General features: G+C 38.2%; 1 protein-coding gene across 8 annotated transcripts in view; it reads left to right on the top strand.

The window, feature by feature from the left end:
- LOC108145646 (supervillin) overlaps positions 1-27,520 on the top strand; it is a 123,999-nt gene that overhangs the window by 13,099 nt on the left and 83,380 nt on the right. For 6 of the 8 annotated variants that reach the window (XM_041708081.1, XM_017271184.2, XM_017271182.2 and 3 more), the window contains exon 2: positions 3,934-8,023. In XM_041708081.1, the coding sequence (XP_041564015.1) occupies positions 3,934-8,023 (4,090 nt within the window). Of the gene's footprint in view, positions 1-1,524; positions 1,622-3,933; positions 8,024-27,520 lie in introns of those variants that run through there. The other 2 variants (XM_017271183.2, XM_017271185.2) reach the window with 2 other exon arrangements.

Genomic DNA, 27,520 nt, shown 5'->3' with positions numbered 1-27,520 from the left:
ATAATGTGTGTGATAAGCTTGGGGGATTTTGTGCTGCTCTGACACAGATATTTCAACGTGGAGATACTTTCGCAAGCGGATGTGGGAGATACTTAAAACGGCATTCAAACTACACTGCCAAGTTTATTTAAAGACACTCCTCAAATCCCTCCGTACAGAGAGCAATTGCAGTGAGTAAATCTGCTTCGCTTTGAAGTCAAATATCAAATTGAACTCATAAAATTCGTAATTAAAATTCGTGTTTCAGTTCATTAACTTCTCGTTGCACAGCTGCCAAAAATGAATTAGCGAAACCGATTTAAGCGCGGTTAGAGGGAATCCAAGGTTAGCTAAAATTCACTCAGGTATTATTCTACCCTGAGTTCTCGAGAAGTGTGACCCATATTGCCTCATTCCTCATTCCTCTGATCTTTTTTAAATATATACTTATATATATTTATATATATAGAAAATGTCCGTCTATAATTAGATGGAACTCACTTCACCCACTTTCGAGTGCACTTTAGTTTCGCCGCCGTCTAGATCTTCCGCATAGCTCTTTGGGTTGTCTAAATTGTTTTGCTACCTTTGGACTAGAGATAATTGCATTAGCCATCCTTTATATACACGCCGAGTGAATCATTCGGACATATTTATGTGACACAAGTGGAACATCTTCGATCAGTGTTATGGACGGGGCTATTTTCGGGATACATTCATAACCAGAAAAATTTGGTCACATACTCCCTCCTCCTTTCCCGAAATTAATGAGCTTGTTAATCGAGCGACAGAACCAAAAACAAAACGTGACATACACTTAGATAAAAATTTAACACTACAATTGAAGAATTTCTTAAAAAACTTGAAACTTTATTTTAAATTTACCCAGCTGTTAAACCTTTTTCTGAAAAAAAGATTTGTTAACTATAATTTTTTTTTTTAAATCTTTTTCTGCTTTACTTTACAAATACAATTTACAATTACACAGTTCTAGTTTAGAGATGAGCAAATTATACTATACTTTTTGTAAAGCTACAAGTGTATTTCTAAATTTAAGAGTAACTTATTTCCGAGTGCATGTTTGTGTTTTTCTGCTCTAGCTTTTTGGAGGATGAACCGCCTTCACCTGAAGAGTTTTCCCCATCGCACTTAATTGAATTGTGTATTTTCGGTCTTAATTAAAAAGCCTAAAGGCCTGGGTAAAAGTTCATTGACTGCCCGGGTACGTAATACACTTTTAATGATCATGATCATGGGGGGAACCTAGAAAAATCAATTTAGTTTCCATTTGATGTTTACTTAATTGAAATTTAGCCTGGGGACTAACTAAAGGGATTTCTCATAGAAAACCACCGCCTTTGTATCTTTCTCTCGCAACCATGTAAAATATACTCTTGGGAATTATATTCACCCCATTCGCGGGTTCTCTTAAGTTTCTATAGCTGCTCTTGCGCCCATTTGGGGAGCTTCTTTTGGGAGCTTTTTGCAGTCGCCTTCGAATCGATCTTCACGGAAAGTTTTTCCTTAGCTATAATCAGTGTAGAAAGCGCGCGTGTTCGTAACGGATCGAATCGGATTGTATCCCTATATATACCTCCGATCTATTGTATATCGCGCGAATTTTGTATTTTACTCTCAGTTTGTACTTTTCGATGCCTGTTTTATTTTTAAGTTTCTCAAATATTTCTCGTTTTGCCCGTCTCTACATTTTTGGGGATTTGCCATTTGAGTTTTGGGGAATCTCGTACGGTTTTGCAGCTGGAGTTTGGCTGCCTGTGATTATTTATAGTTTCCCCAGAGATACAATCGCTATTGTTGTGTTTGCTCCGGCTTACGCCATTGCGTATGAGTGATTTGTGTTGGCCATCTTACTCAGCCATATATATGATTTTTTTTTCGTATTTTCTTTACTGGCACATTGCCCGACATTACGCAGCTGTTTAGGAGATCGTAAATTCTCTAGTAAAAATTCTCATGTAATTTGCATAAATATAGTCTAAAATCAGAGATTATAATGAGTCTCTAAAAAGCGATTGTGAATCACGAATGTTCTTTGGGGAAGTCTTGCATTAATTTCCATCCGTAAATCAAAGTTGACAAGTGAGAGGCAATGGTGACCACAAGATGAGACATGTGTTCTTCAAAGTTTTTGGAAATTCTGTATAAAAAGTTCTTAAGATTTTTTTTACGAGACTCTGAATTGTTATGGTAGACAAATGCTGGAAGTTTGGAAACTTTTTTGGCTGATCTTAAAAAACCAGATATTTATTGTTATGCGATTAATTCATTTCAAAAGTTTTGTAAACTAGATTTGAGATAAAGTGGATAATAATTGAGCTTTTGAAATACAATCGAAGTAATTACAAAGATCCATTTTGACAAGATCTGTATAACCATCTTTTAATATTCCATATCTTCCAGATGGAGTGGATTTTAATAGTGCTAATAAGGCAATGTTTTTTTAATGACAACTTGAAGTGATCTTAGCTTTCAGATGCCAACCATATCGAATATCATTCGACACGAGCATAATCTCTTTATGCTTATGTTTCCTCTTGTTTTTTTTTGTTTACCACACTATAGGATGGAAAACAAGTGTAGGCCCTTTGGTATCATTTTATCCCAAGATAGAGATCTTTTGCCGTCATCCTTAGCTATTTTGAATGGCGTCAGCAACGGAAATGATGCGTCCAGATCCCACAAGCCGCCTGGTGCCCCTAAAATCAGCCCAATTGCTGAGCGTTCTGTATAAACAAATATAGTATTATATATGCATCATACCCATCGAATTTCACACACAATTTGGTTTATTTTCGTTTAATATCCTCAAAAAAAAAAAAATAATCAAATTGAAAACCGGAATGGAAATTGTATAGAGAGGGCTGTTAAATAAATTAAATTAATTAGTTTCAGCATTTGTTTGCGAGGCCTTTCAATTGGCAAATGTGAATTTCAGATAAGATTAAATAGATTTTCTTGCCCATGTTGAGTGTGAAAAAGCTTTGATGGATCGTGAGTAAATTTGCTCAATTGCTTCCAAGAAACCCAACAATACAATATGCATTATGTATGAAAAGGCTAATAAGAAAAATTATCTGGATCGCTTGTAGTTTTTATTCGGTTTGCAAGTACTCTACTAAATACCTCATTTGTTATGATAATGAGCTGCTTCCGCTCTGAATTCACTAAAAAAAAGTACCTTCAAGTACCGCGTGGAAGCTGTATGCTAATTTTTTTTGGGCACAAAAAAGTGTAAACGCAACTTGTCAGGTTGACAGAGATTTTAGTTAGATGTTTCTCACACTCAGAAAAATTTTTATGGCACAAACTACAAAAAATACAATTAATTTCTATTGAAAACTTTGCTAAATTAATTGCAATTCTTATGAAGTTTTAAAGCTTTTAGGCTTATAACAAAAGAAAACGCAACTTAACAGGTTAACAGAGATTTTAACTAAATGTTTCTCACACTCAAAAAATATATAAAACATTAAATTAAAATATAAATTTCATTAAGAAGGTTTATTCATTAGTTTAAGTGTTAATTTGTCTAAGGTTAAGTCTTAATTTTGTATTTTAATGTTGTTCCATTCATTTAAGGCTTTTTTTTTCTAAAAATACCCTTGAAAAGTTTTAACAATTTTTGCCTAATTTTATTCTAAATGTAAAGACCAACGACCCTGAATAATCAGATGGAGTTATATTTCTAGTTGTCATGTAAATGCAGGCGACGTGAGGTCGTAAAAAAAGCTGCGGAAACCTTTTAGTTAGCCGCGAAGATCGTTAAAGGCTGACTGAGTTTGCTTATCTTTTTAAGGTCTTTGGGCCAAGTTAACACAAGTTGGCGGCACCACGTTATCTTATCAACTTTGAGGTTTCGCGAACATAAATTTATCTTGATTGCGTTTGAACAAAGTAAACTAAACACTCTCTATTTTTCTCGTTTATTTACAGACTGTTCAGACCACTTGGCGGCCACAGTTGCCATTGCCCAGGGAGCTTCAATTGACCAATGACCGGAACAGCGCCGATGACCACGACTCGAAGGTGATCACAACCACCACGACCAAAGCGGATATCCATCATCACAATCAGGAGGATCATCAGGACGAGGATTTGGAGGACATGGATCGTCTGAGGGGCAATCACAGCATTGGAGGATCCTCACAGCAGCTCTCGGGCAAACAGAAATGGTCCTTTGGCAGACTTTTCCGGAAGAAGAAGGAGGCGGAGAGTGCTTCGTCGAGTGAGGAGGATCGCAAGGCCGGGTTTGTGCCCGCCCAGCGCCAATCGGCTGGCAAACCAAAGGGAAAACATGTCAAGAACTCAAGGGGTAGCAGCAAATTCGATCATATAGTGAGCCCGCGACAAGAGCAGGCTCCACCGCATCCACCGCATCCTCCTCAAACGCAAATCGACAATGAGTTCTTTTTGCCCTTGGAGAATATACAACCCCCTGAACCTTATTACCAAAATCAACCAGGTTACTATCAGCGTTCTAGTAACTCTTTGGACAGGAGATTACTACTGCAACAGCCAACTGGCATGCAGGGAAATGGTTACCAACAGCATAAATCTCGCTCGGGGCAAAGGGGACCCAAGCCACCGGGAGCTCACTCCAGCGAAGAGGAACTGATATCGCTGAACTCCTCCACATTCTCCAAATACCGCAGTGATGAGAGCATACACTTGGGCTCCGCCGCTGGCCAAAGTCGACGCAGTCGAGCGGCTCGCAATGAGCGGTACTACAAGCGACTATCCCGCGATGGCGAGCCAAGTCATGGTGGAGCTCCTGTTGTCAACCACCAGCAGCAACAGCAGCAGCAGCGTTACAAAACCCAGCCACTGCCTTTATCCATCTACCAGCCAACGAATACCTCCAATAGCTATGTCCAATGGCAGCCGCAGCCGCAAAAGAACCTGCAGAATGCCATGCAAAACGATGGCAAGCGCAGCATAAGCTACGACAGTCACATACATCTGCAGAATATGAATGGCAGGATGCAGAGCAAGCCATTGCCACCACCACCACCGCCCAGAGATCCCCTGAGAAGAGTGCATGTGGGTCAGCAAATGGGTTCCAGCTCTGGGGATCTGCGACCCGTGTCCTATGCCTTCGATCACAACAGTCGCTGTGCTTCGGATGATCGCATTTGGCAACCACCGCACTACCAATCGGTGCACTCACTCAACTCCCAGCCCAGTTCCTCGATAGTCAGTGCTCCGGTGAGCCAGCAACAGCCGCATCACAGGAGATTCATAACGCGATCGGAGCGGAATGCCCATCCTGGCAAGCAATCCCTGCCCAATGGCATTGATTTTCACTATGTGGCAGATGCAACACCGCGCTCCCGGAAGCCCATACACATGATGGATGCGGACATGGGCACGGGCAGGCTGGATAACAGTGGGGTGCCCCCATCCAGTGGCATACTGAGAACCTCCAAGAGTGGCCTACCTAATCCACCGCCCCAGCAGCAGCAGCAACAGCATCCACCTTTGACCAAACCCCGATCGTTTTCCAGCTCGCGTTTGAGTGAACTGCGCACCTATCCCATGCCCATGTACTCCGAAGTGCAGAAACCAAAGAGGAATCCCAATCCCTCACCCAATCAGGACAACATAGTGTGTGGCAGTCTGCACATAAAGCCCACTCAAGAGCATGGCAATCAGAACTATGTGGAGATACGTCATCAGGATGTGCACAAGACCAACTCTATGCCGCACCATTATCAGAACAGGCGTTCTGGCGAGGATTTGCCCAATAAGTACGAGGAGTACGTGGCGGAGAAGCGGGAGCAACATCAGCAGGCACCAGCTCCGGTTTATCCAGAACGCAAAGTGGTGGAGCCACCGCCACCGGTTTACTTTCCACGCAAGAAGCCAGCCAATTTGGAGGAGGCCATCAACGAACTGGAGGCCATCTACAAATCGCTGGGACTGACAGAACCAGCCGAAAGCAAAAGGAACCCACCACCACCCAAGCTGGATGTCATAACCAAAATGCGAGAGCCAACGCCCAGTGACTTTGAAAAGTTTGCCCTGGCGCATGCGGATGATTATGAGGATGAGGATTCACCTACCGGCGAACCTGATCCAGTGCGAGATGATGTGGCCTTTAGGAACCTGCAGTTGGCCAATCTGCAGCATCGTAGCTCGGAGAAGCAGCCACCATTTGGCATACCAGTGGGTCCAATTGTGCCCGCGCCACAGTCCGATTATCTTCATGTGGAGCCAGTGAGGGTGAAGAAGCAGAAGACGGGCTCTCCTGACATCATTAAAGATGATCTGGCTGTGCGTTCCCTGCGCAAAGATCCTCCAGGACCCAAATCCAGTTTCATCTATCCCATGCAAAAGAAGCAAAGAGCTACGCGCACCCAATCGGCCAACATTTACAACCTGATACATCGAGATGCGGCCAAACCTTCGGGTGGAGATCTCAATAGCTATATGGAGTTGACCCGGAATCTGGAGAGAGCTGGCAGCATGTCCAATTTGCAGGGTGAGCAGGGCAGTGACACCAATGATGTACCTGCTACGCTGGATCTTCTGCGTAAGCTAAAGGCACAGGATGAGGAACTGGATGTGGCCAGGAAATCCCATCATCCCATACCATTTAGACATCCCAGTCTGGGTGGAGCCATTGCCCAACTTCCCGAGCGTCTGTCCAAAGAGGAGGCACCCAGAACAGCCCCTGTGCCAGCTCCCCGCAAGAGTCTCACCCCAGAACCCTTGATGGATGATGCTCTCAACAAGATTGCCCAGGATGCCCAGGCCAGCAGCATTAAACTGAGCCAGGAACTCCATGAACTTCGCCGGGAGGCTTTGATCACAGCAGCCAGACCCAAGTTGAATGCGGAACAGCAAAGATTGGAGGATGAACTGCAGCAGATTGAGGCAGTTTCCGAGGCGGCCAAGCGTTGTGGTCAGATGCTGCTCGAAACTCTGCCAGATGCGAGTCACGAGGAACCGGAAACCCAGGAGAAACCCCTAAGAAAGCTACACAAAGAGGGCAAACTCATACGAGCCATTGACGAGGTGTCCGAGGCAGCCAATGCTGTGTGCGAGAAGATTCTTAAGGATATTGTGACAACCGAACCACCAGTCGTAGTGCATGAGGCCCTCCAGGTTAAACAGACCATAAAGAGTGGAGCCGGGGGAGAACAACTGGTGATGCCGCATCTCATCAAGAAACTAGATCCCATACAATCCGATAAAATAGAGCATATAGCCAGGCGCTGCATGAGACAACTAAGCGAACTGGCCAACCAACCGGACTACGATAACCTGGATGCCACCTGTAATATAAACAGCAGCAAAGCAACGGGTGATGCCACTCTCGTTTGTTCCGTTCCAGAGATCAAAGCTAATCCCGGCCAGACGCTCGAGGAGATTGACAAGATTATGCAGGAGTGCGAGCGTCAGGCGAAGAGCAGCAGCTCAACCAATACCACCGATGATCAGCGCACCACCGCCCCCAGTCTGACGAGTGGGAGTGGGAGTGGCAGTGCCAGTGGCAGCGGCGGCGGAGGAGGAGGCAGTTTCCCACCCAATGTGAGCACCACCGCCAGTTCGTTCAGCTCGAGCAGCGATTGTCTGGCCAAGTCGTCGAGTCCGTCGCGTGGCAGTCGTCCACTGTCCTCGAGCATCACCTCCTTCAATCCGTACTCCTCCAGCGATTACATCAAATCGCAGAGCAGCGATTGCCATGCACCCAGCACCGATCCGATCAAGACATTTAGCACCACCTCCTACGAGGGTCAGTCCACACCGCAGAGCACGACCATAAGCACGATCAGCAATACACTGAGTAGCACAACTAATCCGAGTGTGGATGTGGAGTCCAGGCCAACCGATTGCTCGGGTTCGTCACCACCACCGCTGCAGTTGACACCAGTGGGTGAGCGGCGGAGGAAGAGGGGAGCCTCTTGCTCCTCCTCCTCCTCCTCGACATCCTCGCCGTCGCAGTACAACTCCAGTGAGGAGCTGGCCGCCATTTTTGGCATCGAAGAGCAGCCGAAACATCATCGCAGCCGGTTGACAGGTAACGGAGATGATCCCAACACCAACATCATCATCGAGGTCACCAGTTCGCCTGATTCCGATGCCAATGCCAATGCCAATGCCAATGCCAATGCCGCTACTACTAATCCCGCCCAGCTCGAACCAGCTAATAGCGCTACTAATCCCGTTTTGAATGCCCAACTTGATGTTACTACTACTACCAGCACCACTGCCCCAGTTACCCCAGTTACAACCTCTAACGATAATGCTAGCACATGTAGTAGCCATAGTTATAAGCTAGAGACGATTCCGGAGGAGTTGCTGGAGACCACCACGCTGAAGATGTCGCCCAACTTTAATCGCATTTATGCCAGCAAAATTCGCATCGTAATGGATCGTGATGAGGAGGTGGCCGAAGGAGGCAACGCAATAACCCAATGTGATTCGTTGAGTTCTCTGGAGGAGACCTCCTCGAATCCGGATTCGGGGAATGTAAGTCTCATGGATTATCCGCTGGCCAGCCATGCGAATGCCTCACTGGAACTGCAGACCATCTACAACAGTCGCTTTCAGGTTAGGGAGCATTATGTCTCCGAGGTATCGATAAGTGCTTCGGAGTCCACGGATGAAGAGCAAACGGAAACGGAGTGCTTAGGTAGTGCGGATCGTGTGGGGGCAGAAGATTTTCCACCTCTACCCACAGCAGAAGAGTTGGAAGAGAGTTTGCGGGAGGGAATGGAACTTAACGAAAGTCCAAGTGCAGCTACATTGGAAATTACTAGGGAGAACAGCGAAGAAATAGAACTAGCAATTGAGGAAGACAGCTCTGCAAAAGAAGAAATAGTTGTTGAAGAATTGAAACTTAACGAAACTGTCAGTCTGAGTGAAGAGGTTTACAATTTAACGACTGAAACCCTTCAAAGACCTACGACTGATGAGGTAGATGGCCTGCGTTTTGCCATTCTCGAAGTAAATGATTGCTTACTTAACGAATCATCCCTTGATGAGTTGCATTTCAAACTTGACGAAACAGAACTGGACGAATCCGAAATTATTGATAGAATGCTTGAGGCTTCCTTTGTTGAGTTAGATGAACTAGAACTTAACAAAACAGAACTTGACGAACCAAAACTAACCGAAAGTCAGTTTAACGAAACTTATAATGAGCTAGATAGCATAGACTTGGATGCCACAGAACTCAATGCCACAGGGCTCAACGAAATCTCCTACGATCAGTTGGATGAGTTAGAACTCGACGAAAGCGATTCGGTTATGCCGTTCACACGCCGCAAAAGCATTGTTTACGAGACACCCCAACTCAACCTGAGCATTTCCGAACTGAAGGTGAACTACGAAACCGAAGTTGGGCAAGCTTTGAATTCGGAAGCACTTGACGAAGCCATGAAATCGATGGCCAATGATGATGAAGATACAACAAGGGAAAAGAAAGGCATGGATGGATCGGAAGGCGGTGTAACCGAGAACCAGACTCATCGACGCAAAGGACTTCCGGCGAATCCCACTAATGATGATCATGATGATGATGATGAGCAGCCGACTACCAGCTGCAAGGCTCTTTCCGTTTTTGGCGAAGTGCGAACTGTGACACCACTATTTGCGCCACAGGCGGCACAAGCTGCGGGGGTTGGTGGTGGTGGCGCAACCCGAGGTGGTTGGACTACACTCGAGCACGTATTTGTCGCCTGCACCGTGGGCCTGATTACACCAAACGATTTGCTCACTTTGTGCCTAATCGTAATTGGTGTGATTATCATTATTGCAATTGCGCTCGCCTGAGCAAGTCGATTGTTGTTGCTGTTATATTGTTTGTTGTAATTATGGAGAAACTGGAAAGAGAAAAAAAATTATTATGATTTTTTAGCCACCAAGTGCACTTAATATTTCCAATTAACGTAAATTAGACATATAGGATGAATAAATATATATATGTACATTTACTTTTAGTTTAGCTTTTATTTCCAAGAACCAAAAGTATTCTCAACTTCTATTCTAAGTGCAATTTATGTTATACGAAACGCAAAAATACCTATGTTTATTCTATTTTTTTTGACAACCACTGTGCAATTGCAAACGAAATCAAACCCATTTATTAATGCTCTCTAACCGTGGCAAGAAAAAAAGTTCTTTAACACACAGTTTCCTCGTTTTCCTTCTTAATTAATTGTTAATTTGACTGCAACTTGTGCCAATGATTTTTATACGTTTACTTAATTACGCTCTATTAATTAATCAATTAAATACTTAATCCACATTATGTACTCCCCCAATATAATTGTTAAGCACACATAAACGAGAAATTCGAAAATGATTTACCAACGAACTAAAGATAATTACTAATAATAAACTATTTTCTAAAACCTCTTTGTATATTTTCAGCTCAAAATTTAATAGTTTAAGTTTGACAGCGAACCATTTTCTTATGTAGCATTCATTATTTCGCTATGATTTAAATGTTTATAAAATTCATCAGACAAATGGAAGCAGAAGCCACGAAGCGAATAAAACTTATATTATTAATAAAAATGTTATTTAAAAAACCAACGTCGATTCTTAAAAGTTTTTATTTTTACTTTTCTGCGTTGCTTGTTTGTTTGTTTTGTATTTGTGTGTAGTTTGGCTTTTATATTTCCTTTTCCAGTTAATTTATTATTATTAACTAACAAATTAAAATTAAATCAAAAAGGATTTATCATATAAATGTTGTTGTTGTTGCCGCCGCAAAAACTATGGATTATTGCTAACTTTGTTTTGAAATATTATATCGAACTATTTTTACAGATAAACCATATTTTTATAATATTAACAAACAAAATGGAATATTAACAGTTTAAAAACTATTTAATTACTATAATTCTTGTTGGGATATACAGAAAAAAACCATTTTATATCAAATGCATGCCAGGAGTTGCTCAAAAAGATTCTCAAGAAATATGTTTTTAATTTTGTGGCCAGGTACACCAGATATACCTAAATATTGATGCTGACATTCAAAGACTTCGATTTATATCCACCTGGTATACCATGTTGTTGTAACTAATATTTTATAATTTATTATATTTGCAATACGAATTCCCCTAAATGTCGGTAGAGTCACTCTTTCTCGAGACCATTTCCATAAGCTCTCTTGGCGGTTGTCCTGCACTGAGGACTCGTATTTTATTCATTTTTTGAACCTCTGAAAGGATAAAAACAGAATTAGCTGCCGGGATTGACCCACCGGAAAAGTGCTTTCCAAAAAGTAATGCACATTTTCTGAAAATGTTCTCACTTTTAGTGGTTCGTGTCTTTGCTATTCGTCTTCAGAGATAGGTGGCGCCCCAAAAGTGATGTACATTTATATGTAGAATTAATGTATAGAGTGGATATTGACATTTTGAGTTTACATTCGTACACCCGTTACTCGTGGAGTCAATGGGTATCAATAGCAGAGTGGATGTCCGTCTGCCTGTCCATCTGACTGTCCGTATGAACAATATTTACATTTTCATATTTTACATTTCATTTTTTGTTTTCAAAAAAAAAAAGATGTAAAATTTATAAAAACAAAAAAGAAGTGGAACTTCGTTCTAAAAACTTTTAATGAGCAACGCAAACTAAAATGCCTGAAATTCAAATAGAAACTCAGACCACACAGAATCAAATAAAAAACTTTGTAGTGCAAAGGTAGAAACCGAAAAACTTGCAAAACAAATGAAAAAGTTAAACAACAACAAACACAGACTGACGGGCCTTAACCCCAGCAAAACGTATTTGTTTTTTCCTTTCAAAATAGAAAAAAAAACGAAAGAGCTTAAAGCGAAAAGTCGTCTTACGGCAATAAGAACACAAAAAAAGGGAAAGTCGTGGCCTCATAATGAAACCAATTCAAGGAGCTTCTCAAACTTTTCTTGTGGCTTCTCCTTCGGCTCATGATGTTGTGGCATAAAAAGGACATTCAACTGCAGGGAGACCTGAGTTTGCTTGGGCATCTCATTGTTTTATACGGCTTGTGTGCTTGTCTCTTTTTTCATAATTATATTTGTACAATTTCAACGGGTAATTTAAGCTAGGTTGGAAAGTCTAAGGCAAAGGCAAAGGAACCCCCTGAGAAATCCTTATTTTTCCTTTTAAATCTCTGCCTTCGATTCGTTTGTCGCCGTGGGATTTGGACCAAGATTTATGTCGGCAATATCTGTGTATTCTTCGCGTAATGGAAAATTGCCCAGCGGAAGTGCTTTTAACCACCGACTTTAAGCAGCCAAATAATAAGATTTAAACCTAAGTAAAATTTGCCACAAAGAGTTCATTTACCTTTAGAAGTCGAGCGCATTGCTCTCGTTACACAAACGAGCAAACACACACAATTACTGGCACACACAAACACACACTAGGCTAAATAGCAATAAAAATGTCACCAGGCTCTAATTTGTTTTTTGTCTACGTCGTGACTCTCGGCTGGCAGCCAGTTCCAAGGACCTCAAACTGTGGTAAAGTAAAGGAAAGACTCTGCACCATAAATAAACTAAACCACACACGGGTGTCCTATGTGTCCTGGAGTTCCTTTTCTGCATGTCGGCCTCCTCCTTCCATCACTGAAATAATCATAACTCACTTAACCCCATTAAATGTGCGCCTGGGAAGCCCAGCGGGCGTATGAGCTATATTCACTTGATGTCAGCCCCCCGGGGGGGCGTGTCCAAGTGGGCGGATGGGTTGGGCGGTGGCGGCAAACGCTTCATTGACAACCTTTTGTGCAGGGCCGCAATGTGCCCGATAATTACTATCAGGCAAGACAGGCGTTCCCCTTTTCAACGTTACTCATACGCCGCGTAGTACACCGCAAAAGTTGTAATCATGTGTGAAAAAAGGAACTGGAAAAAACAATTGTTGAAAAAGACACCCTTATAGTAATTTTAGTTAGGCCAAAAGCTTTACATTATATTTTTTCAACATTAACAAAAAATAACATTTCATTAACAAAAAATTATAGATCTACCAATAAATAAATTGAAAATATAGCAAAATCAAATTTGCATGTAGTACAATAAAATCAAATATCATTAAATAGATTTTGCTAAATTAAAGATTGTGTTAAATGCTAAAAATTTTTATTTATTATTATTATTATTATCTGAAATAATAATGAATGGTAATTTTTGTCATGCTCCTTGCTTTATAAGTTGTACGGTCTTTAATATGCTTATGTAAAATTTTAAACGTATATTCTTGTTGTTCTTTAATTTTTAAATAAATCTTTATTCTTTAATTACACATTAGATTAATTACACATTAGACATTTTGTGGTCTCGATTTACTTTATTAATTATATATATTATTAGTGCAAAAAACATCCAACTTGGTGACCTTTTTTATGCACAGTGAGCAAAACATTTTGTGGTCTCGATTGCTAGTCAACTCGAGTCATGCGGTCAAGTGTGGGTTGCGTTTGTTTTGTCGCTACTGTTGCGCAGATTGTTGTGGTTGCATTTCTAGGCAGCCACCTCTAACTCCCCCTCAACCCTCCCACTGCCGCCCACTTCGTTTCCCCTTCAATCTGATCAAATGGGGGCATGCCACAAATTTTACAGACGAGAACTTCGACAAACATAATTTTGAAATTCGGGGGAGGAAGTGGGGAGGCAACTGTTTTTTTTGGGATAGGCGACTTGTTCAATTTGGTGTAGTTGCTTTATTGGGTGTAACGGGGGGTGGGAATTCAGCGGGGGATAGGAGTTTAGTGGGTGATGTGAGAGGTCCTTGCCACTGCGCAGGTACAAACAAAATATTCAAAATGAAAGAGAACAGCTTTGGTCGGACGGATTAAAAGGCCATTAAAAAAGAGTATGGTTTCTGAAAGAGAATTCTGGAAGCAGTATTGCCAGGTTTAATAAATATTATTTAGACTGTATATGAAAAAATAAATAATTTACGCAAAATATAAAAATTTTATGGGGTTTGTGTTTAATAAAAAAGTAGGAATTCTTGAATATTGGTATCCAATATTAGGAATATTAAATAAATAGAAGTGTAGGTCGATTTAAAAATAGAACTGACAAAAAAATATATTCGGAAAGTTTTATATTAAATATTTATAATGAATATTAGGAAAATTGAATAAATATAAATTTAATACCATAGGTCGAATTAAATCTATAAGTTAAAAAGAGTAGATATTCGAAAATTGTTACCATGCCTTATTTATTTATGTATTATTTTCAAGAGTTATTTTAGTGAGGGTAGCCGATATAATAAACATGAATATAGAATAGCAAATATTAAATAAGCCTTGTTCCTTCTTTTTTCTTAAAAGTGGCTTCGCTTTAAGTATTATCTTCCTAAAGTGGTACTAAGTGAGTGTCAATACATTAGATTGTTACATTTTTTTCAGTGCTGTAAAAGAGAGAACTCTCTTATTCACCCCAGTCAATTCGCCGTTTATAAAAACCGGCTAAAAAGTCAGCTGTTCGTCCGCTTAGGACTTGTGATGTGGTCGTTGTTATTGCAGTTACTGCCGCTCCTGCTGCTGCCTTTTTGTTACTGCCAAATGGTGGCGAAAAACGCACAGCAAAAACCTGTCTCTTAAAGCCTTCTGGCCAGGCCTTCATCACATCGGATCTCAGTTCGCGCTGAGTTCTCCAACGATTCGGAACGGTTTGGCGGCGGAATCGAGTGTTTTCTTGTGTCCTTCGAGTCGGGGACTTTACGTAAATCTAGAGGAAAACCTCGTCGGGAAAAATCACCATAAAAACTTGTTAGTGAAAGATATTAAAAGTAATATATAGGGGAAAAACGAAGAAGTCAGAAACAAAAGTTTACCAAGGTGCGTTCTGTCAAAGTTGTTCCACTTTTTGTGTTGGTAGTGCAAATGTTCTCAAATGTGGAAAACACACGTGTCCGCTGACGGAAAAACCCCTCTGGAAAACCCATTCTGGTCAGCAACAGTTAAGGAATTTTCCGGAATGTATTGTGTGGCAAACTTTTCTGAAGTTGTGAATATATATTTTTATTTCCGCTTTGATTGGTGGATAATTTTATGCAATTCATTTCACTTAGTGCGTAATTCATGTCTCCTACATGGTCATGACCACGCCCCCCGCCACCGCCCCTTTGGAACACGCCTTTGTCCTGTTTTGAATCCGTCTGACATTTGTTGGCCAATTTCCATTGTGTTTGCCGTTGCCGCCTTTGTTGGTGCGTTGAACTCTCGCTTGACTTTTCCCCCCATCTTTCCCACGCCATTTTCAACGCATTTTCGTGGCTTCAAGTTCACTTTTGTAACTGCTTTTCTTTATTCTTTATTTTTTTTTTTTTTTGTTATTTAGCTAAGAGTGCAGAAGTTTCCTTTCGACTCATCAGCATCTTGTTGCAGCCTTTTGCCTTATTTGCATTTGCGTTTCTATGAGCGAGCGCTGGGATTTCCTTTCCATTTCGGCGGTTCTTGCAAGTCATTGTGTGGCTAAGGACTTTTGTATACCTATTTTCGTGTTTCTCAACTTGCCTGGTTGGCTGGTTCTAGACATGAAGATGGTTTAATGTGACTGCACAACAAGAAATTTATATATATTGTAGGAGCAACAAAATTTAATTTGAAACTTAATTTTATATTGTTTGCAATTTTAGGGATTTTGTTTTGAACTTAATAATTTCAAACAGAATATTTAAATTAAATAAGAATTTAATCTAATCATGATAAATTAAAGATTTTATGGTTCTTTTTTATTATATTTTATTAGGTAAATAAATATGCCTTTTTGGATCACATAGCCCCAGATATATTATATTTATATTTTGAACAATGAAAATGCTTTTTGTTTTGTTTTGTTTATTTCCAATGGTTTCAAATTTTGTTAGAAATTAGTATATCGAAACATTTTTTCGGTGCAAAAGGTAGAACACAGGAGACAATTTTCTATGATCAAATTAAGGTACAAATACAATGAGCAAATTCAAAGAAATGAAGAAAAATGATTGGAAATTGCAGGGAGAACTTTAAGCCGATTGGTTCGTCTTAGTTGGGGATTGTGCCATATAATTGTTGCTGTTTCCGTTCGCTTTCATTCAAGAGTTTCTCCTTTTTCCTCTGCCAAATTGGCCTCCTCTGTCATTTGCCACCTACAGATACATTTTTCCCTGCTTCCCAGCACTTTTGGCATCCTTCGGATACGTGAGTGATTCAACATAATTATGTTTCATCATCAGTGGGCAGATGTTGGCTTTAAAACGTATTATAACGGTTACTTGTGCACGTATGCACGAAAAAACAGTTAAAGCCAAAAAGTATTTCAACATTCATGTGAATCAGCCATAAAATTGCCAACTGATTGTTTTAGTGGTTTTCAGCATTTGCGCGGCATCATTAGGTTGGCTTAAGTGGGTGAGATGGAGGGGATTCAAAGATTTGTACACAAAAATAATGAGAAATGTGTGTTTAAAATAACGTAAATAATAAGGTGGTTAATTGCAAATTTATAAAAATTTTATGAGAATTTTATGGCATTTAAATTTTGACAAAAAAAAATATTGAGAGCATTAAAGTGCAGATATTTATATTAAGCAATAAAAACAAAATAGGAATCTATATATTGGTCGATACTTATTTATGGTATACCATTCTACATATTTGTATTAATTATTTAATTTTTATTTATTATCAAACAAATATATATGTTAGCCAACATAAAACGTTTAAGAAATACTCTTTAACGTCGAAATATCCATACTTTTTTTAAGCCCACAGGATAAAGATATAATAGAAAAATGTATTTGTTTTAACTTTTATATACTTCCTTATTACCAAACAAATATATTTGCAAACCAACTTAATACATTTAAATTATACTTTCAAGTGCCGAGATATCCGTTGTTAATTTAGTTTTAATTTAGTTCCGATCAGCATAGCAAGGATTTGTCTGTTATTATTATTTTAAAAACATTTGGGAAAAACCAGAAAAAATATGATTTTATGAATATCTTTTTGGACTTACTTCTCCGAATCCACCAATATCTGACACGACTCACAGATCATCATCATCCACAAACTCACCTTTACACGAATCTTTACACAGAAATTTTGTATTTTGGTGATATTGAATATCCGTGCCCAATTAGTTAGCATCAAAGGTCGTCGAAGAAGAAGGGAAAATTCCTGGTCTGCGGCGGTAAGCTCACAAAAGTGTCCTTCATTTGAAGTGGGTCCTGAATCTGAGAGTGTGTGTGTGTGTGTGTGGGAGTGCGGAAGTGCGTGCTTCGTCCTCGGAAAAGGGTATAAATCTACATAATTCAACATTTTTCGGCCAGGCGCTTAGAAAAGTTTTCCCTTTTCCCCGAAAATGATACTAAAAAGTTGCCAGTTCGCTTGGCTAATTTGCATTTTTGGTCGAGTGTTATTAAGTTAAGAAGGATTGATGTGATCATACTAAGAGCTGTTGGGAGTAGTATTTCAAGAGATTTTAGTTAATGGTCATTAGTTTGAAATGAAGATCTTATTTTTGTGTACTCTGTGTTTTAATGGGTTTGCTGTGATAAAATTAATTACCTATCTAATGGTCTGAAAGTTAATAGTTACAAAAATATAAAAAAAGAACTAAATAAAACGCCAAACACATTATACTGTATGGAGTACGCGAGCTTAACTTACATGTTAAATGTTATTGTTTTATTTATTATTCAATCATAAAATAATAAATATTATTATTTAAATTATACTTAATATGTTATTGAACTTTTAAAAAATTTAAAAGATTTTGGATTATTATAAAAGTCTAAAAGATTATGAGTGCAAGCATACAAAGACTCAGCTAAATAATAATATATTTCATACTAAAAACCAGGGACAATAAAAAAGACCGTAAAAAAACAAAGTTTGTTTAATCTTGTTTACAAATAAAATAAAAATCAGGCAAATCAGCAAAAATAAATGTTTCAAATGACTCTTATTTACAGTCACTGCTAAATACAGGAATCGACTTTAGTTTATACATTATAAGTTTTCCATAAACTAAATTCCGAATATGCTAAAGTTTTATTCTTGGCATAATTCTTTGCTTAATCATTTTAAGCCCAATAAAGCCTAATTGGATTAACCTCATTCCTGTTTTTTTTTCCTGACGATTTAATAACAGCATTTCAAAGATTTCTGCCGAGACTGATGACTCCTCTGCCATAAAATCCTCCTTCTCTTTTCGATCGGGCCTTGGTGAAATATAATACAGCCTTCCGTTTAACGTAAAACCGGGGTGATCATTCATCAGGCGCCAGTAATCCAAGTCATCGCATCCTTTGCCCAGATTTTTATGGCCAATGTCCGAACGATGTCACGTGACTTTTTGGCCACTGCCAAGGGCAATAAAAGCGGACTTTAATTAAAAGTCCAAAGTCCGAAGCAAAAAAAAAGTAGTCATAAAAATCCGGCGAGCAAACAGGCATAAACCATAGGGAGTAAACAAAGAGCTAAAACGCTGACAAATAGCAATTGAAATGTTTGCAAACAAAAACTAAAATAAAAGCCAAAGAAAAGCTAATAAAAAAAGATACAAGGGGGAACCGGATCAAAGCACTCACTCAAGTTTGAATTTCACTCAAAAGCAGGCAGCACTACCACCACCCACACCAAATAAAAAACTAGCTCCCACTTTTGCCACCGCCCGCTTTGGAAAACTTTTCAGTTTTTGCCGGCAGTCTGGCAAATTAATTAGTTAATTATGCTTTGACGCTATTTTGTTATTTTTCCGAGGCACGTGCCTCAAGACTCGCGACGTGACTTCATCATCATTTGCGCAACACTCCAATTTATCTGTTGAAATACCATTTTTTGCCGTCGCCTATTAACATGCAATGATTTATGATTAATTCCCCGAAAATATAACTGAAATTTTCCAATTTTCCATCTCGTTACAGGTGAGTCACGACGACGAGTATTGAGTACCTCGACCTTCGCCCCGATTGTCTTACTATATTTATTCCCCTCGCTTTTCGGGTGAGTTAAGGGTTTACTGCGATTTAACTTTTTATGGGCGGTATGAAAACAGAACCGTTTATTGAAACTCCATTGGCACTGCAGGTCGTATAAACGTTTACGGCTTGAAAATAAAACGTACGTTTAAGGGAAAATATTTGCCAAATAAACAGGGTGGGGAGCTTAAGTGTTTTCTGTTTTCAGTATGATAAACTGAGAAATTTTTCTTGTCACTGGCTTGTAGAGTTTTAAATGCTTGAAAATCGATTAATTTGATTTAAATTATATTTTTCAAATTTACAGTTATATTATTTCAAACGTTTTTTATATGGAAATCTTACTTGCATATTTTAAATGTAAAGTCATTGATGGCCTGAAAATGAGTGTGGGTAAATGCAGTATTTTTATGATTTTCTTCTTTTCAAGAAGCTCTTGGCAATTAAAAATAATACTGAAAAGTTTGTTCCCTTATTTATATTTCCATATACAGTTGCGGTCAAAATAAATTCCTTGAAAAACCAAAACAATATTAAAGGGGTTTTAAGACTTTATATTAACCGTAGCTGTGTATAAATTTTTCTAAGCCTACTTCAAATGATTCTCGTTATATCTATATAACCAACATTTTCAATAGATGCCTCATTATCTCAACAACCTTTGATGGAAGTATTTTGAATATTTTCCTTTGCCTCCTTTTATTTGCATCTGGCTTTGATTTACCTGGCCTGCTTTGCCTCGTCCAATTTCAAATGCAATCTCATCTTAAACTTTTTCTTCTGCAACCATTAAACTTGGCCTCTCATCATCAGCAGTCATCGAGAATACAACTCCAAACCCCAAACCCCCATTTCCATTTCCATTCCCCTGGCCTGATTTCCGATCCAAACCGAATCGCAATTTGAAGTGCCGCCTGCGCAAAATACTATATAAAAAAAATAAAATAAAATAACAAAAACACACGAAGATAAATAAAAGCGAGCGGTGTATGGTGTATGATGCAGGTAGAATCCAGAAAATTCAGTGTGCAGTTTGGTTTTTCTTACTTTCTGTGTCTCTGTGCTCTGTGTTCCTACGCAATAAATATTTTCGTGTTCGCTGGGAGAGATATGTGAAGTGTTTCTGTGCTTATACATATTTAACCACTTTTATGGACAGTCGGAGAATAGTTTGTGGAAATGTTTTCAGTGGCAGTTCGCGTAATGGCATTGAACTTGCTCTTCTGTGACTTGGTTTGGTTTGGTTTGGTCTGCTTTCGTATTGGTTTTGGTCCACTCTGATCTATTGGACTGGTTGGGTGACGAACAGCACAAGAGAATATATAGCTATGGCCATTTGGAGCAGACACGCTGCGAAACGGTTCATTAAGCAATTTTCTATGGCATTTCCGTGCTTTCCTCTGAGCTTTTCATCATTATGACGACGATGGACGATGGAGATCATGATCAATTCTCGAGCATTGCATTGCTTATAACGGCACCTGCAATGCCAACTTTCCTTACCTGTGGAAAGGTGCTCATTGGCCAACAGATATTGCACTCCCCGGTTGCTGTCATTAAGGTCCAACTGCTGTGATCATTGCCAATTATGCAAAATTATTGGAAATCAGTGTGAAGGGGTGGGCAAATAGAGTGGTCACTCGAGTATTAGAAATTCTTGGGTGTTTTAATTATTTGGAATTTTACAGGAAACAAATATTTTTAACATTTTTTTATATTTAAAAAAATAAAGTTTTTAACCGATGTTGTTGGAATAACTATAAAGGCGTCTGAAAGTATGACTTATAGTTTCATTAAGTGTTTATATTTGTAAGCTGCTAAATCTCCAATACTCATTTTAAAATTAGTTACTCTTAAAATTTTTTACGTTAATGTATTTAAAACGGCCAATCATTCTTAAATACTAGGCTATTAAACATAATATATTTTAAGACTTTTAGTTGAATATTAATAGTAATTTCAAACCACCGCAAAATGCATATTTCTAAAAAGAAAAAATACACTTTTAAGCCAAACTGCTTTGGCTAACATAAACATTTCAACCATTAAATCATTTTCAACTTCTTTATGGCTTCTATAATATACATATGTATGTACATATGTATGTATAGGCTGTGCAGACCGCACTCAAAACTACATATAAGTAAGCACTTGTACTAATTATTTTTGTAGAGTTAAGGCCAGCATACATAAATTTATCAAGTGTGCTGGCCATAAAAACCTCATTAAATTCTACTCATAAACAACATAAAATAAAAACTGTGGTTTTAGTTTAAATACCCTATCTTTAATGGGTGCCCTATTATTAGGTTAATAAGTCTGGTACTAAAAAATTACGAATGAAAAATCATTTGGCATTGACTTGTTGATTTATCTCCGTCGAGCATCTCTCTCTTTCTCTCTTTGAGCAATGACAAACTTGAGCGCCCTTTCCCTTTTCAGCAATTGTAACTGTTGTTGCTGGTTCTTTGCTTTTGCTCTTGCACTGCAAACACCCACACAAATACACTCGCTCCGCTCCACTCACAGATACACTGAAAAAAAAAGTTATAAGACAGATTCTTATTTAGCAAAAATTTATATTGTAAAAATTATTTTCATTACATACTGCTTTAGGAACTTTTTTTGGTAACTTTATAAAAAAAGGTGTGATCTTTAAGTGTTTTTATAACTGTACTGGTATACAATATTTTTGTAATATAAAATTTATTTTATTTTTCATATTTAAACTTACTCTATGAGACTTAGTTGCTAAATACATTAATATATAATAATAATAGACTGCTAAAAATGGCTCTAAAATGTGTAAATTATATTATATTTAAGGTATGCAGTAAACATAAGCTAGTTTAGTTGGTTTTTTTGAGCGTTCATTGTAAAACATGGAATTGAGAACTAAAATTATTTTCGGTGTACTCGTACAATTGCTATCGGTAGACACGATCGGTCGATCGTTGTCGTTGTTGCTTTTGTTGTTGCTGCCGTTGTTGTTGTTGCTCGACGACAGCAACTTTTGGCGCAGCGGCAACTTCCAACTCGAAGCTGGCTTTAGTCTTTTGTTTGACCTGCTCGTTGGCGGTTCGTCGGCTTTCCGCTTGGACCTCGCAATTGCAATTTGGAGAGTTCTGTTCTGATCAGAGTTTCCGCTCCAACCGCGTGTGTTTGTTTGTGTGTGTTGCTGTTGCTGTTGTTGCCGTAAACAAGTTTAGCAATGCGTTTCAAATCTGCGCCGATTGTTTCGTTTATTGTCATGCTCGATTTACTCGCATAGAGTTGCGGCACAGTACACAAAAAATACAACAAAATAACTAAAGCAAAACGGAAAAACTACAACATTTGTAACTGTCGAAATATTGCTAACTTAAAAAGTGAAACAATTCATATTGCAAAAAAACCTAATAATTCTAGTGACTCAGTGACACATAATTTAAACAACAAGTTCTATAAATAAGTGCAGTAGTAATTGGCAAGCTTAAAGAAATCACTAGAAATTTGCCTGCATATGTAAGTGGAAATATGACATACAAAACAATTAAGTTAAATGGAAAAAAAACATCCAAACATAAATAAGAAATACTAATAATAAGCTTTGCGAAAACTAGCTGATATAACTGGTATTTTAAGAAAGTATTTTTGACAGGCAATAGGTTTATACTTTTCCTGATATACAAAAATTATTCTAAATTTTATTTATATACTATGAATAGTAAAAATAGAAGTTTTAAACATATAAAATCGTATTAGTTTAAAATATTTTGAAAAATGAAGTAATTTTGAATTTAAATAAAGTATTTACCCTTAAAGTTGACCCTATATTTATGAGTGTTAACATGTGAGTGTAAAACTAATAGAGAATACAAACACCGAATGTGACAGATTGAGACACTCTAAGCTGCAGAAACGGTAAAATTGAAAGCTCTAATTTCGGTTTATTTTTCCTTTTTTTTATTTGGATCTACACTTGACCGACAATGAGGGAGCGGGAGGGCACTAAGCCTCTGACCTGCTCTGTCACTCTTTCGCTCTCTTTTTCTCTCGGTCTTGATGTTATTTTTAGCTGTCGGCTTATCAAAAGTTGTCTTTATTTTTAGCTTAAGCGACTTTAAATATAAATGGACACATTCTTCATGTTCGTTTTATTGCGCGAACTTGTATTAATTTAATTCACTGCTCGGCGAGCGTAAGAATCGCGATTTTTTCCATCTGAACTCTCAGAAACACCATACAGCTATTTTCAAAATAATAGTTTTCTTGGCATTGATTTAACAACTCTTCACAGTTACAGAAGTTTTACTAAATTATTTCAATAACAGGCTTACATTATTATAGTTTTGTTATAATTTTGAAAATGTAAAATTCGATTTAAATTATTCTTACTTAAAAGCTCAAAACATTTTTGTTTTGTTTTGCCTTTTTTGAAACTTTGTTTAGGCCGACTACTTTATTGTTGAAGACAACTGTAGTGGAGTCACCTGCTGTTCGTTTGTTGTTGTTTCGTTCTTGTTGGGGGCCTTTAGTTGTTGTTTTTGGGGCATTGAGGCGTGCGTTTTGTTTGCACGCCCTTTGTTGTTGCCTTATGGTTGTTTGTTGTTGCTTGCACTGGTATTGTTACTATTATTGTTCCTATTTTGTGTGTTTTTAATGTTGTTGCCATGGCAAAAACCAACATTCAACTGCATTTAACCAATTGCAATTTAATTTTCGAAAGTTTCGGTTTTTGGTCGATTTCCTTCCTGGCTTTTGTGTTTAGAAAATTCCAGGTTATTATTATTTTTTTTTGCTAAACGTATATTAAGGACCTAAAACATTTCTTTGTTTACAGATACCATCTATTGTAAAAAGTTAACACAATTATGTTGATTATATAACGTATTTATTTAATATACTTTGATTGTCAACCAATTGAAAAAAAAAGTCGTTTAAAATTTCCTTAACAAAAAACAGCGTCATTTATTATTCCTACCATATAAATACAAAATAATTGCCAATTCGATGTTTATTGAGCTTTTAGACGCAAAGAATAAACCTTTTCTTCCATTGTTATATTTGGCCCATTGTAAATGGATTATTTAGCGAGAAACATGATTCCATTATTAAGAAGAATATACATAATTGTCGGCTTTTATATTTCTGCAAATAATTTTTGGTTTTTGCAATTTCCGTAAGCCTTTATCTTTTCGATTTTCATGGAATTCATACTTCTTTTTGAAGGTTATTTTGTATTGTTTGCATTGCACAATGCCCAACTGCAAATCAAATTTTCCGCAACGATTTTCCGAAAAATGCCGCTCATTATTCGCCATCATTAGAATTTCTTCGTACCATTACAAAATGCAAGCAATTCGTTGTATTTTTTGCCGTTGGCTGTTAAAGGTTGTTGGCGGTTAGCTTTACGGCGGACTTTCAACTGCAATTTGTGTGGCCCCTGAGCGCGTTAATTGTTCATCTGGCTTTGGCAAAAACGCAGCACAAAATACTGTTTTGTGCAGCCATCAGCGAAATGCCATAAAATTTTACTACCGCGGTGGTTAGTTTGGAATGTATCTTTCTATCTATACGTATCTGTATCTGTATCTGGCTTTTGGAAACGCAGCACTGCTCTGCTTAATTATTCCCAGCCACAACCAAGTCAATAATTAACCGTAATTCATTTAATTTTCATTTATTTAATCACAGTATTTTTTTCTAGTCTTTTCTTTCTTTCTTTCACTTTGTGCGTTACAAAAATTAGAAAATTGTGGTTACACTTTTGGATGGTTAGGGTTTTTAATTTAATTTTCCTCTGACAATATTCGAACCTATATAAAAATAAAGATAAGAAATTTCAATTTCGATAAACAAACTTTTTATCTGTGGGGTGTTTGCTTCATTTAGAAAAAGTGGTTCCACTTGTGGATGGTTGGATTTTGAATTTAATTTTCCTCTAAAAATATTCAAACTTTTTACCTTGTCAAAATTTAAAGTTTTTGAGTTAAATTTTAGGAAAATTATTAAGTTCTAGGAATTTATCATATTCTGCACCAATAAAATTGTATTACCGAAAAACTCGTAATTCCTTCTCTGGTAATCTGTACTTAATTTAAAATGTTAGCAATAGCTCTTTACATATGTGGCTTATAGATGTGGCTCATAAGGGGTTTCTGAAAGTTTGCCACTAACAATATGCGACCTTTTACTTTCATATCTGGTCATGGTCAAAGTCGAAAGTTTCTCTGGTAACCATTGCAGCGCCTCAAAGGTCACCCTACTATTTGCTTCCCCACTAAAATGTTCTTCTTGACTTTCAGAGTTGGTTGGTGCTATCTTTCTTTCCAAGAATAACCTTCATGTCTGGCTCAGCGTCCGCCCACCCACTTTATCTTGGCTATTGCCATTGCCAAGACAACGTGGTGGTGACCTTCACTCGCGACTTATCCCCTCCTGTTTTATGGCAAACAAAAATTTATTCGCTTTTATTCGCATTTGCTTACGCTTAATAAATCTCATTCTTGTGATTTTTTCTGCCCGACTTAATTGGCGGAATTTTCCTGTCGCCATCATCGGCTAACAAAAGTGGGGAAATGTGTGTGATATATGTGATGACAACATGACGTATGAGTAATGCTTAAGGAAGAATAGATTGACGGTTTTTGTCGGCAGAATAAGGAAATGTCAAAAGTCAGTAGTTCACTTTCATTGATTAATTTCGATTGCATTACAAATAAAGGCAATTTGGAAAGCGTGCTTATTTTACCAGCACTTTGGCGTACTAATTCGATCGATAAATCCGTAAATAGCATTTACAAAATGCGCGACTTTTCAACGTCAGCAAATGGAGATGAACCACCCCTGCCTTTTAGCCCTTAAAATTCTATGTAAAACTGTCGCCTCAGTGAGTGTGTCTTCCGTCCGCTGGAATTTCCTTTCCCCTCGTTTACTTCCTGTGAGCTGTCAGCTCAATTGACTGACGAAAGCCCACTTTTTCACCCATCCTTTTGCCCAACGCCACTGCCCACATTTACCGCCCACCACTCGCCGCCGATTGTAACAAATGTCAGGCTGCGTCAGTGGAATCCCCTTAGTTGTCCTTGCACTTGGACAAAAAAATTAAGATTTTAAAAGCACATTAATATATACAACATAATACATTTTATTACATAATATTAATTACATGATTGATTTAATCCATATCATACCATCATCTTAAAGAACTGGATTCATAAAAACTTCAAGGGTATTATTTCAGTATTAAAATATGTTACTTTTTCTACACAATTAATTTTATATAATAATAAAACTTTAGAAAATATTATAATATCAGTATTTTAATCATTAAAAACTAAAGATTAAAGTTAAGCTCCTTTACAAATTTAAGGTTATTAAAGTTCAAGACTATATTTACAACTGTTTTGCCAAGGAAACATGTTTGACTTGTAGAAGCTCCTAAATTGTAAAGTTAAAGTTTTGATTTTTTCTAACTTCTCGATCTGTGTGCAACATTGTTTTCTCCTTGTGCCGTCCTTCAAGCTTTTGTTATTTATACTCTGTCTGTCAATAATATACACAGCAGAGCTCAAGCCCTTACGTCTATTAAGTAAACAAACAAAACAAATATCGTATATGGGGGATGGGATAAATGTGCCATAAGCACTCGGGGCCCATTGAGGACTACTACTACTACTGCTGATGGAGGAGGACAGCGGGTCACGACAGGATCGCCTGTCAGGTGACAGTGCTCAACGAATTTCGGTTGACAGCCATTTTTGGCCATCGTTTTTCGGGTGCACTCAACCGTGATTCTTGATTCAGGCGACAACAGCAACAGCCTTTGTCAATGGTGGCATCCAAAGATACTGCGACTGCGAAAGATACTTTTCAGCTTCGTTTGCTCTTTGTGGCCTCCCCTTTTGTCCCTGTGTGTGAGGGATACTATTTTTGACAGCTCTTTCGTCTCGGTTTTATAGGAAAATGGGAAAATCAGGAGGGTGGGTATTGGGTTCCTCCAAGGGTTGTTAATGAACTTTTCTTTGACAGCTAAATGAATGAGGTTCGAAAAACGGAATGGGATTACAAATTGAAGGACGAACAAGCCCTTTAATCGGTGTAATATGAAGTGATAATGGACAACATCGTCATGTTTTTAAAAGCATATGCTGTAACCGCATTTGGATTACACAACTCTCAATGCTAAGAGCCCCATAAAGATGGGCTTACTATTATTTCTGCCTTTAAAGCTCTCCGGCTCTCGGGCACTTAGCAATAATTGAATTCCATACTTGCACTTCCGCCTGCCTGCATATTTTCACTGCCCTTCCGAAACTATTTGGCACACTAAGCCCCTGGCCCACCCCTCAACCCGAAAAACCCCCTTTAGTAAGTGCATTGCAAGCATAACTTTCATATTGCACTCGCCATCCCTCCGACGGAACTTTGGCACAGTTGGCAAACTTTCAACTCAGTATGCGACATTGGACATCAAAAAGAGCCCACGCAAGCAACTTGTGATGAAGCTAATGGTGATTATTAGAGGCGCCACAAAAAGCAAACTTCGATTTATAATAACTATCAATATTAACTTTGCTTCAAGAAAACAAATAATGAAGAAATT

Source organism: Drosophila elegans, unplaced genomic scaffold, assembly GCF_018152505.1.
Source record: "Drosophila elegans isolate 14027-0461.03 unplaced genomic scaffold, ASM1815250v1 contig_208, whole genome shotgun sequence".
NCBI lineage: Eukaryota > Metazoa > Arthropoda > Insecta > Diptera > Drosophilidae > Drosophila > Drosophila elegans.
Note: the sequence above shows the minus strand (reverse complement) of the source record. Positions and strands in the feature narration are given on the sequence as shown.